General features: G+C 45.1%; 2 protein-coding genes across 2 annotated transcripts in view; one reads left to right on the top strand and one right to left on the bottom strand.

The window, feature by feature from the left end:
* Nucleotides 1–277: 277 nt before the first annotated feature.
* Nucleotides 278–8,572, bottom strand: TENT5C (terminal nucleotidyltransferase 5C). Its single transcript, XM_053298095.1, has 2 exons — nucleotides 8,408–8,572; nucleotides 278–3,988 (listed from the first exon to the last, which is right to left on the bottom strand). The coding sequence occupies exons 1-2, from the start codon at nucleotides 8,563–8,565 to the stop codon at nucleotides 2,803–2,805; spliced, it is 1,344 nt and encodes a 447-aa protein (XP_053154070.1). The 5' UTR covers nucleotides 8,566–8,572; the 3' UTR covers nucleotides 278–2,802.
* DUSP12 (dual specificity phosphatase 12) overlaps nucleotides 8,560–13,872 on the top strand; it is a 28,299-nt gene continuing 22,986 nt past the window's right edge. Inside the window, exon 1 of the mRNA XM_053298097.1 lies at nucleotides 8,560–8,775. Coding sequence (XP_053154072.1) covers nucleotides 8,648–8,775 — 128 coding nt within the window. The 5' untranslated portion in view covers nucleotides 8,560–8,647. The remainder of the gene's footprint in view (nucleotides 8,776–13,872) is intronic.

The raw sequence follows: 13,872 nt of genomic DNA, 5'->3' as shown, positions 1-13,872 counted from the left end.
CAGAACTGGATGAGGTGGGCTTCTATCCATGAACTTAAAATAGAGCTTGTGGTGCAGCCTGGACAAGTAATGACTACAATGTGGTTTGAGAGATGGTATGGCACTACACCTGTGGGTAGACACACTGGCTGTAGATTTACAACTACCCTAAGGTTGAAAGACAGTTAAAGCAAGAATTCAATAGCCAGTTTGGACAAGGTGCATGAAACTGGAGCAAGACTACTAGTAAAAAGGCAGGTTGGAGGGCTCTTTAAGAAGGGAAACTCAGGACAGCCACCACATTTGACAATTTTATTTGCATTTTAAGGGGAAAAAGATACATACTGATAGCTCTTGCAACAGCCACTGATTCCCACCAACTGACATGAAGTTTACAACTTAAAGAAAACAAGTTTGCCAGGGATCTGCATGGAACAAGTTTCTCCCAATATAAAAATTCTGGTCAAAGGTCTACAGTCCATTTCACCCTTCTGAGGTCAATGTTGAACAAAAGTCTAACTCAATTTTGCTGTAGCCCAACTTTATAGAATACAATCCCATTTTATATTCCCTCCACCTCACCCAGATATGCTATTACTAAGACAATAAGCAATCCAGCAATTCCCATGTAGAATGTACATCGGGGCAAACAATGCTCTTTGCTTGCTGGGCTCAATTTTCTTTTATAAGCAGCGGGGTGCAGTCAAATTCATTCAGGTACTCCATGCAACCCAGCAAGAACTGTATCTGGTATCTCCAAGCAACATCACTGAAACTGACAGGCACTTGTTCTGTATTAAAGCCTAACAATTTTCTCCTTATCCGTTGGCTCAACTAGTACTTCACCCAAGGTGGTGTTGCTTTAGAACAGCTAGAGAATCATCTGCATTGAGAGATAGTATATCTCTGTGCTACAGAAGGAGTCCCATGAGGAAAGAGCACCAAGTTCTCAAGAGCAGAGCTCAGAGGACTACCATACATAGGTATTTTGCTATGATCACACCCTTAACACTTGCCTCATTTCTTTTTTGGGATATGGTTAAATTTAGTATGGATAAATGTAACATTTAACCAATGACAATCTGCAACAGTGACTTTGAGAGCTATGAAGGAAGTTTTATTGAGTTGGTTTTCTACTACTTCCTCCTCAGTTATAATGTGGCTGGTGAATTAGGGCTTCTGCTGAAATGACTGTTTGGATTTTGTAAACCTAGACTAATTTATAAGACAATTTCATTTATTAGAAGGGCCAATTTTATCCAGATCTGCAACATCAATCCATATCACTAGCACTGCTGACTAGATGAAAGCATCCAATATTAAGCTGATCCATACACCAGGGTTTCCCAATGGTGGGTCTCCAGACAATGATGTTGAACTACAACTCCCATCATCCCCAGCCACAATAACCTTTGGCTGGGGATTATGGGAGTCCAGCATCTGGGGACCCACTGTTGGGAAACCCTACCATATGTTTCTTTTGAACATCTTTCAGGAGGAAGGCAATGAACTAGAGCAGCACTCTAGACAGTTTCCTTGCAAGAAGTTATTTTGAAGGCACCCCATTTTAAAAAATGACATTGCTAAAGACCCCTTTCTATACTTTGAATGTTAAGAGGCTTCCAAAGAATCCAACTAACTTTTGGTCAGAAAGTTTTATGATTTAACTCAACCTGTTTTTCCAAGAAGAATCTCCTTGAAACTGAATGACTTCAGAAGTATTATAAAATTTTCTTTCAGATCTTGACCTAGACACCTACATTCTTCAAACCATTATCTTCAGTGTGGTGGATTGTTACCACTCTTGTCTGAAACTTTAAGAAATTCTTTAAACATATATACACATACATAAGCCAGTGACGCTGCATATAACATTCAAAGAAAAAGGAGTTCAGCTCACACTGACCAGACATCTTCAAGACTTTGATGTTAGAAACTAACAACTAAAAACCTAAATTTTATATCAGAGTTCTAGGGGGGAAAGCACATTTGCTATATGTTCTATATTGGACCGATTTTCCAGCTAAAGTTCTGGTGAAAAAAGATTAAGTTGAAGGTATTCATAGTTACCCTTCCTTTTCTAGTACATGAAACATCTGAAATGTAAGCTGTTTTGAGATAGTTCAACTTAGGACATCTATTTCTTAAAATTAAAATGCCTCAGAGTGAGCAGAATTCATTATTCAGAGACAGAGTCTTCTCTCCATGTAGAAAGAACTGCTGCAGCACGAAAGGAGACAACTACTAATCAAAGCTTCCTAGAAAGGAGTGGCTGCAATCCTGCACACAGTTAAATTGCTTAAATCCCATTGACATAAGGGGATTTGAGTAAGATGGTTGTTGCAGGGATCCTCAACCTTGGGCCCCCAGATGTTAGTGGGCTTCAACTCCCATAATCCCAATCCCTGGTTACAGGATTGCAGATATGGTCATCCCAACTCACATTTTTGGTTCTTAATCCACAACAATCCAGCCTTTGTTACTTGCATAGGCTGCAAGGAAGACAACTTGCATAGAAGACTCAGACTTTAGAAGGAAAGATAGTATGAAAGCAACCAAGGCTGCTCATGCATTCTTGTCCAACAGCATCTTTCAATCTTCAGTTTTAAGAAACCTCTGACAAATTGCATAGACAGGCACTGGGACATGGTATTTCTCCATCAAGAGGAGTTAATCCCAACAAGGAGAGACTATATTCTGATCTGCTCAAGATTAGACATATTTAAGAACTCTGAGTAGCCACCCTAGAAGATTCTGTGCAGGCACCAGAAATCCAGTTCAGTTCTATTTGGATATGGGCTTTGAAGAGCAGGAAGATATAAATCAGTTACAAGGCAGCCAGGTGGGATAAGATTCGCCATAGGTATCTGCAACATAGTAACTGCTGAAGTTGGCATTACTGACATATGGAGCTGGTTGGTAATAGCAAGTGACATTAGTAGCACTGGGGATGATGTTTTGCTCTACCAGAACTCTGAGTGCCAGAAGGGAGATAAGGCTCAGCGTCTGTCTTAGTTCATGTCCCATGAGGCACACTGTGCTCTCATTCACCACCCTGTGCAAAGTCATAAGGTAGTCATATTTGCTTCTGTCCTCTTCTGCAAAGTGGTTCTGGAGGTATGTCTCCAGTTTACGCTGCTGTTCCAGGATGTCTGGGAAGTCTATGAAGAACCTGGAGCACATGTAACGCTCTAGCGTCTTTATCTCCTCTCTGTCCATGGGCTTGAAATTTCTTACGAGAAGGTTGCTGTACTTCAGGAGCCCCCCTCCCCTAATTTCCTCAGGGTTCTTGGTAGCTATCAGTCTGTTCTGAAGGTGATGAAAGGCTGCCTCAAAATCACCATACATACTTTCACCAATCACAGTTGGATGGAAGTGCTCAGACATTGGGTTTTCAGAGCAGTCATAATACAGGAGCAGAGAATCCAGAATGATTTGGAAAGAATCCACACTGAACTCAAATTGCCGTCTTATACGATCCACAAACTTGAGCTCTATGTTCCTGCCATGCTTGTTGAAGAGAGAAATTAAGCTCCATCTATCAGCTTCAGTGTACACCTTCACCAGTTTTTCAATATAAGCCTCTTTAAGGATCACAGGGCTAATTTTCAGTTTGTTAACTCCTTCAGGCAAGAAGTTTAAAAGGGACCGCAGAACCACATCTTTGACTAGCTGAAATTCTGTCTCACTAGGGAGAGACACTTGAAAAATAAGGTCCAGATCCTTACAACCCAGTCCATTATCTTTGACCAAGACATGACCAGCAGCAGAACCATTCAGACGGACATCATGCACCTGAATGCTTGCTTCATCCAGCCTGTTGCGAACAGTTTGGACAATTTCCTTTAGGGTTATCTTCAGAGTTGGGAAATTGCCACGTCCATGAATTGATACCACCTCTGATAGGACCTCATGCAGGCGACTGACCTGATCCCAGCTAAGCACACTGCAGGACTTGCAGTCAGCATTGTGCCTGTTGTCTGTCATGGTAGACTGGTGTTCAAAGCAACTAGGAAGGAAGAGAACATTTCAATCAGATGGCTAATAGGGTAGAGATACAGTAGGAATGCTCTTCAAGACACAAGAACTTGCAGCAAGTGGTTGGGGAAGCCTTAATTGGCACTTGATGAAGTAAGAACCTGAGTAATCCTCTTGTTCTAAACACCACTATGCTTGCCGCAGTACACTGACCAGGCAGTCTCTAGTGACTTGTAACCTGAAGTGCAGAAAAGTCTGTCACATCTCCTATGAATCCCTCTTAGGGCAATTCTAAGGGTAATGGAATCAGGCATGTTACTACTTTTTCAAGGACTGTAGCCATAAGTAAATTTTCAAGTTGATATATACACTCACTGGCAAGAATATCTACTATCATAATTTTATAAAAATCCTTAAATGTTAGGGTCTGAAATGTGCAAAATACCTCAGTAACAAAACCAAGTGATGTCCAAGCATTCTGATTCCATGATGAACATATTTCAAACATTCCCACAGTCCTACTGCAGTTGCCACCAGCTCGTGTGGTGACTACTCGGGGACGGGCCTTCTCTGTGGCTGCCCTGAGGTTTTGGAATGCACTCCCTCTTGAAATTAAAGATTTTTTAAAAATTATCAGATGGGGAGGCTCTAAAGACACATCCGTTTAAACAGCATTTAATTAAAAGTCTGAGTGAATAGTTTTAACACTGTTTTAAAACATTGTTTTAAAATTTTAAATTGCAATGTTTTAACTTTTTGCTATTTAAGGGTTTTGCAAAAATATGGCCTTATCATAGGATTTTTTTGCCTGTGGATATATACAATATCAGTTTGCAAATTTGCTTATGGTTACAGTCATGGGAGGGAAATGGTGACATGCCTGATTGTTACTCTTGGAACTGCCCCTTAGATTTCTTCAGGGCTCTTCAGATCAGTTGTACATAGCAATAATGGAGCTGTTGCTCATTGGTTTGGAGAAGGGGAAATAAGACACATACTTGATCTCAAAGTAATTTGTACCAGCAATACTTCCAGTCTTGTGTTATCTGGAATATTGAGAGACTATTGTATATACAGTGAAATACCACATCTGATTCCTACACAAATACCTGCACTCTGGGTTTAATTTAGGGCTTTTAGTTATTTGAGGATTAGAAGCTTTCTACCACACACAAATACTATACAAGGGTGAACAGCTGGGACAATTTGAGGTCTGGGGGTGGGTCCTTGGCATGCCAGCATCAAGAGGTCCGCTCCTCCATGGGGTCACTTGTGTGAGCCACAGCAGCTCCACCCTCCTTCCACCCTTCTCTTTAGTGCAGTAGCTCTTCCTTCTCCCATCTTGGGCGGGGGGAGAAAGAACTACTGCTGGAGGAGCCAATGACAAGGGGTCTCATTGGCAACTCCTCCCCCTCCCCCACTGGTGAGTGGGTTTTCCTCTCAGACTAGGCCTATGTCATCCTAGTGCCCTCTCTGGGAAGAAGTCCACTTGCAGATGGGGAGAGCAGGAACTAGCAGTGCAACTGCAAGTCTCTTATCATCACTGCCTTCTTCCACCACAGGGGTGTAGTGGAGGGGGGACATGCAGGGATGGAGTGCTGATACTTCTCGGTTTCTCTGGCGGTTGGGGTGGGCATGGCCATGGGGCGCTGTCATGGAGAGTGCCCTCTGCACTTCTGAATTGGCAAGTACATCACTGTCCATGTACCTAGTCCTCATCTGCCAATGGAAGTGTCCCCAGAGGCTCTGGGGCATCCCATTTGTAGCAGGGGGCACATCTGGGAAGGCAGAGAGAGAGAGACTCAATAACCCTGCTACCTCCCAGCATGGGCTCTGGGGCCTCCAGGGTTCACCAAGGCCCTCATCCCCCCACAAGGGATTATAACAGACTTTTCTTTCTAGAGAGACTATATAGCTTTCCCTCTCTTCCCACTCATTTATCATCTTAGCTCCTGCATAATATGTTATTGCAAATACTGACAAAGTTTCTTTGGATCCAGCCCCAAAATCTGTGAACCAGACAAGTGTCACTTGATAATGTTACTGGACTTGTGGAGGCAGAGTAAATGGGCTTCTCTTTATCCTGTTTAAAAGTAACATCTTTTAACAAATCTTTTATTTGTTCCAAGGGCTGCTTGGGACAAATAAAAGATTTTATTTACTAACTCTGGTAGCCACATAGGAAAGACAACCTATGTCAAAAGAACAATCTGTGCCATGTAACCTAGCTTCAACCTCAACAGCACCTGCTATTACTCAGAAATGAATGACACCTTTTTTTTTAAAGTTTTCCAAGACCCTGTTTAACCATGATCTATATAGAAAGCCACATGCCTTTCCTTCACAGCCAGTAGTGGGCTATTCTTTCCAGCTTCTTTGGACTTTTATTTTAAACCAGTTATGCCATTTCTGGCTGCCACATGCCGCGTACCAACATGTAGTCATTTATCAACTGCTAGAGTGCACCCATGGCTCTAGCAATGTTGGGGTGGGCACCAAAAGTAAAGATGGGCCCCTACCCCCTCCCCTTTGGAGAGACATGAGGTGGAGAACAGGACCCCAGGACATCCCCCCCCCCATTCAATTACTATATCCCTATATATCCCTGAGGCACCTTTGACCATCTTCCTTTAGGATTGAGAAGTCCTGACCTCTTGAACCAATCTTCAGCAGGAGGGATTTTTTTATTGCTTGCTCACTACAGGATCACTAGTTCTACCCTACCCTATTCACAGCAGATTCCTTACTGTCCACAACAACGTGCAAGTCACACAGATTCATGTAATCTCTAAGCTCTCATTTTCTATTCTCATGTCCAACAGCAATAACTCCCTGAACAGCATTTGAAAGGACTTAAATTATCTCTGCCCTCTACCCCACTCTTCTTTAAGAGAGCAGATGGTTCCTAGTATCCAGGAATTAGTATTAAAGCCACTGTGGCAAGACACAACCCTACTTCCTCTTTGTGTATGAGCCAGCAGCACAAGACAGTTAGTACAGGTCAGTCCAGAAGAGCCAGCCATCCCCAATTCTTCAGCATTTCTACACACGATTCATTGTGTGTTTTTGGTCTCCAGGAAGTTTTTCACATGGGGCTTTAAAAACCCTTTAACTTGCATCTCCTCCAGAATGGAGGGCATGAGTTCACATATTGGCCAGATTTACCCCAAAGTCCCTGTGAGTTATAAGGGAGCAGTTCACACAAAACTCACGTTTCACAGCATATTAGAGTATAGCCCGATTTATATCCAGAGTAAAAAAACCCACTGTTTGTGTTGGCTTTTGGGGACAACTTTGCAGCAGAGCCTCCCACTAAACTCATGGTAAAGCCTGCTGTGTGTAAGAGTCCCAGGTGTAGTACCCAGAGTTCAGGTGTGCCACTGAAATTCATGGCATTCAAGCTGCCTATGTGCACATTGTGCCATCCACATAACATGCATAGACTACTCACTCACAATCCTGAGACTGGCACACACTGCACTGTGGGCTTCCACCTGACATTTTGCCACCCACATTTTTTTCCACCTTAGCATTGTTGCCTGAGGAACTCTGAAGTCAAAGAGATTTTCTCTCTCTCTATTGCTGACTGTATGTCCTCTAGTAGACCAATACAGCTATTTGCATTTTGTATGCAAGGAAAAAATACAAGTCACCCTGCAACCCCCCTCTGTACAGTTACCACATGCCGCTCTGCGTCTCCTTTTGAGGGCATGGCACCACTCAGGCCATTTCCCCACTCACAGTTCCCTTCAGCTCAGTCCTATTCCTGCTCCCCAGAAATATGTGACCCCCATTACAATAGAACTCACTTCCAGATAAAAGGGTTTAGGATTACAGCCTTTGCAAACTGCTGAGGAGACTGAAGAGGGCGAAAATGTCAGTACCAGGCAACCCCGAAGCCTCTGGGGAAAGGCACACTCGATTTACCACAGGCTTGAGCCACTCAATAGGGTACTGAGGCAGCCACTTCTTGGAAAGCAAGAACCGGATCTGCATGTGCAGCAAAATGAGATGGTACAGAAGACTGGGCACTTCAGACGGGGGGAAGGAGAAGAAGAGGAAGAACGACCACCCTCTACCACATTAAGAAAGCATTGCAACTAGAAAGCCAGCGCAGCCAGCAGAGAAATGGGCTAGCAGGAACCTCTTCCCTTGAGGCGCTGGCTTTCTACTTGCAAGGCGTTCCTATTTGCATGGAGATGCAATCAGCACTGCTAGGCAATAGTGAAGTCTCCTCCACCAACTGCCTCCTTTTTCTCCAGGGGCGGCAACGCTGTCAAACGAGCAGCCGACGACGACGACGACGACTCCTTCACCACCCCCGCGATACAGAAAGCGGAGAGCGGCCCAGGCAGCAATGGCAGAGCAAGGGCGCCCTCGTTTCCCATCCGAGGGCACGGTGGGTGGGTGGGCGGGGGCGTGCCCGCCTTCGCCGCGGCGTCTCACTCACCAGCGTAAGCGCCTCTCCCGAGAGCCCGTCAGTGCAGGCAGCGTTCTCAGCTTTGCCCCACGCCTCCCGGCTTCATTTATAGGCGCCGACTTCGAGCGAGGCCACGCCCCCTCGGCGAGAGCGCAGCGGCCGCGGAGGAGGAACAGCGAAAAGTTCATGCGGCTCGGTTATTGGTTCGCCACCACCCCATCCGGAGCTGAAGAGCTGCGATAACGTCCCGAGAGGAGGAGAGGAGGAGTAATGGGCAAAGTGCGAGTGGTGATTATTTGCCCGGCGGCCTTGATTAGAACGGGTGGTGATTCCTTTGACGGCGCTGGTTTCAGACGAGGTCGGAATCATCCGTGCATTTCGCTGTGCAGTGCTGCTAAGTAAGGCCGGCAGAGGTCTGGCATCCCAGGGTCATCACCTACTGAGCCTCAGCAACGCTGCCTCAACGTTGCTCCTCCCAGGCTGCTTCCCGATGATTCCCATGTTAAATTGTCACTTGGGAAATCCCCTCTTTGCTTAATGTGCATTACCACCGCCATTCACAATTTGTACGCACCAGTCCTCAGTACAAATCTCAGTTGGAAAGTCCCCAATCCAGATCCCAAATCAAGTCAACCATTTGCGTTTTTAAGACAAATAGGCCACTTTAAAGTGCTCACATCCATGTAGGATACAAAACCATCTAGCCTGGTTCATGCCAAGCGATCCTGGGGATGCACTCATCTGCCAGCACCCCAAGAATCACACAACTAGTTGTGTGAGCTCTGTTCAAGGGAACTTTTTTGGGTTTGTGATTCTAGAGCCCAGTGCAAATCGCATTTGAACTACGGAATAGACTGTGATGTGGCATAGGATGTGGGGTGGGATACACATCATTTTTATGGCACTACCAGCAGCGATATAGGAACATGTTGAACGGCATCATCTCATACTGAACAGGAGGAGGCAATGGTAAATCCCTCCTGTATTCTACCAAAGACAACCACATAGCTGTGGTCACCAGGAGTCGATACTGACTTGACGGCACACTTTACTTTACTTTGCCAGTCTAAACAGGCTTCTTACTTGCTGCAGCAAAACTGATAATGTCTAGATGGTCCATCTAGAGATCTGCTGGATTTGGGTCTACACTCTACAGCATGGCAAACAGAACAGGAAAAGAGAGTGCAAAGAATTTTTTACATCCACTGTAAGGTGAGAATATGAATAAACTCATTTACTGGATTGTTCAAAGTATGGATGAGAAAAGAATACTTTCAAGATTTCTTTTAATTAGGACTGACTCTTGAAGAAGAAGAAAAACCCAAACTGGTTTCAAAGTTTTTTTGAATATGTTTCCTCCTGCGCAACTGTATTTCCCTCCGTGGAAATTGTAACCAATTCTCTCACCCTAAGATATAACTAGTAAAGATGTAAATAACTTTACAGGAATGACTGCAGCAGGGGGGGAATATATATGAAACTGAGACTCATCTAGTTTATTTTGAGGGCTTGTGAGCAAACTCATGAAACCATGGCAGAAGCAGGTGTTGAATAAAATGGAAAGAGAGTTCAGAGAAATGACAGAAGATAAACTGTCATGTGTAGGAAGTCTTTTCCTGCACAAGGAGGTTCTGCTTGCTTTCTCGCTGGGACTTGGTGAAGGTTTATGTTTATGAGCACAGTCTGCAGATATAAAGAACAGGTCTCCAACTATAACCTTATTAATTTATTGTTAATGCTTTCCGTTGTTTTCTGTCCTCCTTCCCAGAAGTCACTGATCAACCTGGCATCATTCAAGATACTATCCACTGGTCTCAGCTGGACAGTAGTTTCAGTTTATCTGCCTCCCGCCCCATACATATAACTACCCCACAATACACACATGACTGCCCCTTGAAAAAGAACAAGGTAAAACCATAAAACTCATTTTCTCTGCCTTCTTCTCCCCCAAACATTCCTTAGCAACTGGGTTCAGTTTACCCCTAAATCTTGGGTGAAACCTGGAACTCAGTTTCTCATGAAAGACTTGTACTGGTGTGTGTGAAAGTGTCTGCATGCATAACAAGAGTGTGATATTGTTGCAATTATGAATGGGGATTATGGGAGTTGTAGTCCAACATCTGTCCTCAGGGGGCCAACAAGGTTATTTGCATAGGAGCAAAAGAAAGGGTGTGCAGAGTGCAAAAGAACAGCCTTGTTCAGCACCCTGTTTCACCAAGTCCCCACACAACGAGGAGATGAAAGCATGCCCCCCTCTCCTGCTGCTGCTTCTCACAGGTCACAGTTGGAGACCTCCCCACCCCCCACACCAGCCACCATACCCTCATAGTTCTTCTGCAACAAAGACATGGGGGCAGGGGAGAGCCCATATTCTCAAACTTGGGGCCCAGGTGTTGGACTGCAACTCCCATCATCCCCAGCCATAATGACCTACATATCATTCTCTGATGCTGCAGCAGCTGTTGTGTTTTGCTAGCTCATACAGATTTCAACTTCAATTTCTAGTTCTCTCAGGTCTACGAAGTGACTGTTCCTAACTACTTCCTGTAAGAGGTGCCATAGTTCAGTGGTGCCAGAGCCAGTGTGCTGTAGTGGTTAGAGTGCTGAACTAGGACCGGGGAGACCCGAGTTCAAATCCCCATTCAGCCATGAAACTAGCGGGGTGACTCTGGGCCAGCCACTTCTCTCTCAGCCTAACCTACTTCACAGGGTTGTTGTGAGGAGAAACTCAAGTATGTAGTACATCGCCCTGGGCTCCTTGGAGGAAGAGCGGGATATAAAATGTAATAATAATAATAATAATAATTATTATTATTATTATTATTATTAATAGCAGCACATGCTTTGGAAGTCCATATGTCACATGTTCAGTAGCCAGCAACTCAGGCAGCAGGACTGGGGGAGAGTCTCTGCCTGATATTATGGAGAGCCATACTGCTAGCTAGACACTAAACCAGGCCTGCTCAACTTTGGGGGCCCCAACTGTTTTTGGACTACAACTCCCATAATCCTCAGACACAGTGGCCAATAGCCAGGGATTATGGGAGTTGTAGGCCAACATCTGCAGGAGGGCCGAAGTTGAGCAGGCCTGCTCTAAACAAATCTGGGACCCATGGTATCAGTTTGTCAGAAACACATACTGTAGCTAATATCTATATATTTAATTCTCCTAAATGTATCCGTCACTAATCCCATGTGTGGCAGCTCTTGCAAGAGCAGCTTCCTGGGCATAGCGACGGGACGGGAGGCAATGGGGGCGGGGGCGGGCCTGCCTGGCCCGCCTGCCAGGAGGAGGGGGTGGGAGAAGGTGGCGGGCGGCTTTCCAGCCAGCCCACAAGCCAGAAAGTGGGGGGGGGGGAGGAAGCGGGCCGGCCAGCTGGCTAGCCAGAAAGCGGGGTGGGGGGGAGTGAGAAGTGGGTGGTGGAGGGGGAGCGGCCAGCCAGTAGGCCAGAAAACTGGGCATGCCGGAGTGGTGATGGTGGGGAACAGCAGCGGTGGGTGGGCCGGCCAGAGGTGCAGATGCTCTGCACCTGGCCCAGCTAGTATTCATTAGAACCCTTGCTAACTGGGCAGAGAAGTCCCTTTAAAAGTGCTATCTCTTTTCTATTTCACAGGGTGAGAGTAACTGTTCCTGTTCATCCTAGCACACAGTGATCCTCAATTTTCAATTGCTTCCCCCCCCCCCGGTGGCTTTTTTAAAGAATATGAGCCCCTTTGGGACACAGGGCCATCTTCTTATTCTTGATATGTAAACCACTTGGTTCTTTTTTAAAAATGAAAAACAATGTACGAATACTTTTATTTTATTATTTTAATTTATGAAGATTCATAATAATAATTAATAAAACTATATCCTGCTCTTCCATAGGGCAATGATTTTCTGCCAAGATTGCTCTATCTGCTACCTGAGCAAAGAGGCACCTTTTAAAAGTGGTGATTCTCTTTATTTAGCAAAGGGAGAGCAACTGGCCCTATCCTTCCCCAGCAAAGCATCCCTCCAGTGGCTGTTGCTGGTGTCTACCTTATGTTTCTTTTTTAAGATTGTGAGCCCTTTGGGGACAGGGAGCCATTTCATTCATTCATTCATATCTATGTAAACCTCTTTGGAACGTTTGTTGAAAAGTGGTATATAAATATTTGTAGTATTCAGATTCATATCTACCCTCACCCAGCTTCAGTAATGCTGCAATATCAGTACTCGCACACCATTGAATTGGCCCTCACACTATGACAGTAGGCACAAACAGCAGAACTGGAAGCTAGAAAGGATTCCTTGGATAAGACAAGGGCAGTGTTCCCTGTAATAGGGATTCACAGATGTTGACTACAACTCCCAGAATCCCCAGTCAAAGGCCATTGTAGCTGGGGATGCTCAGAGCTGTAGTCAACAACTGGAAATCCTTGTTACAGGGGACACTGGACAAGGGCACATATCTTTTTGACCCACAACAAAAGGCAGATATGGAGGCAATGGTAAACGTAATCAATGCTATTTTCCTGCAGTGTTGAAGCATGTCTTCAACACTGTTCTACAGGTAAGGAGTGTCTTATTCCAATCACTCCTGGGCTTATACTCAAGTGCTGAAGGATGTGGCACATATATGGATAGGAACATAGGAAGCTGCCATATACTGAGTCAGACCATTGGTCTATCTAGCTCAGTATTGTCTTCACAGACTGGCAGTGGCTTCTCCAAGGTTGCAGGCAGGAATCTCTCTCAGCCCTCTCTTGGAGAAGCCAGGGAGGGAACTTGGAACCTTCTGCTTTTCCCAGAGCGGCTCCATCCCTGGAGGGGAATATCTTGCAGTGCTCACACTTCTAGTCCCTCATTCAAATGCAACCAGGGTGGACTTTGCTTAGCTAAGGGGACAAGTCATGCCACAAGACCAGCTCTTCTTTCCTCTACTTGGGGAGCCTATTCAAAAGTGGAAACTGATGATATCATGCTGGGTGGCTGGGGTATAGTCACAAAATTCAAGAATCACCTTGTAACCTGGTAATTACATTTTTGTTTAATTTTGCAGTTTGTACACCATTCAGAGTACTGTATTTATTGGTCCCCAAGGCAATTGGGAGGAAAGGCATGGGTAGGAGGCACGCTGGTCTTGTGACAGCGAGCACCAATTGTCCCCTTTGCTAAGCAAGGTCTGCCCTGGTTCGCATTTGAATGCAAGACATGTGTGAACACTGTGAGATATTCACCTCAGGTCATGGAGTTGTTCTAGGAAAAGTACCTGCATGTTTTAATGCAGAAGGTTCCAGGTTCCCTCCCTGCCATCTCCAAGATAGGGTGGAGAGCTGCCTGCAACCTGGGAGAAGCTGCTGCCAGTCTGGGCAGCTCAATACTGAGCTAGATGGACCAATGGTCTGACTCAGTATAAGGCAGCTTCCTATGCTCCTATGTTTGGGAGAGGAGGCAGTGGAACTTGAACCAAAGATCACTGGGATCTATCGTTAAATGCTGTTTTAAAAACATACCACACAGAAAAAGTTTA

The sequence above is a fragment of the Hemicordylus capensis genome, chromosome 2 (assembly GCF_027244095.1).
Source record: "Hemicordylus capensis ecotype Gifberg chromosome 2, rHemCap1.1.pri, whole genome shotgun sequence".
In the NCBI taxonomy this organism is placed as follows: domain Eukaryota; kingdom Metazoa; phylum Chordata; class Lepidosauria; order Squamata; family Cordylidae; genus Hemicordylus; species Hemicordylus capensis.
This window is presented reverse-complemented; position numbering and strand designations above follow the sequence as displayed.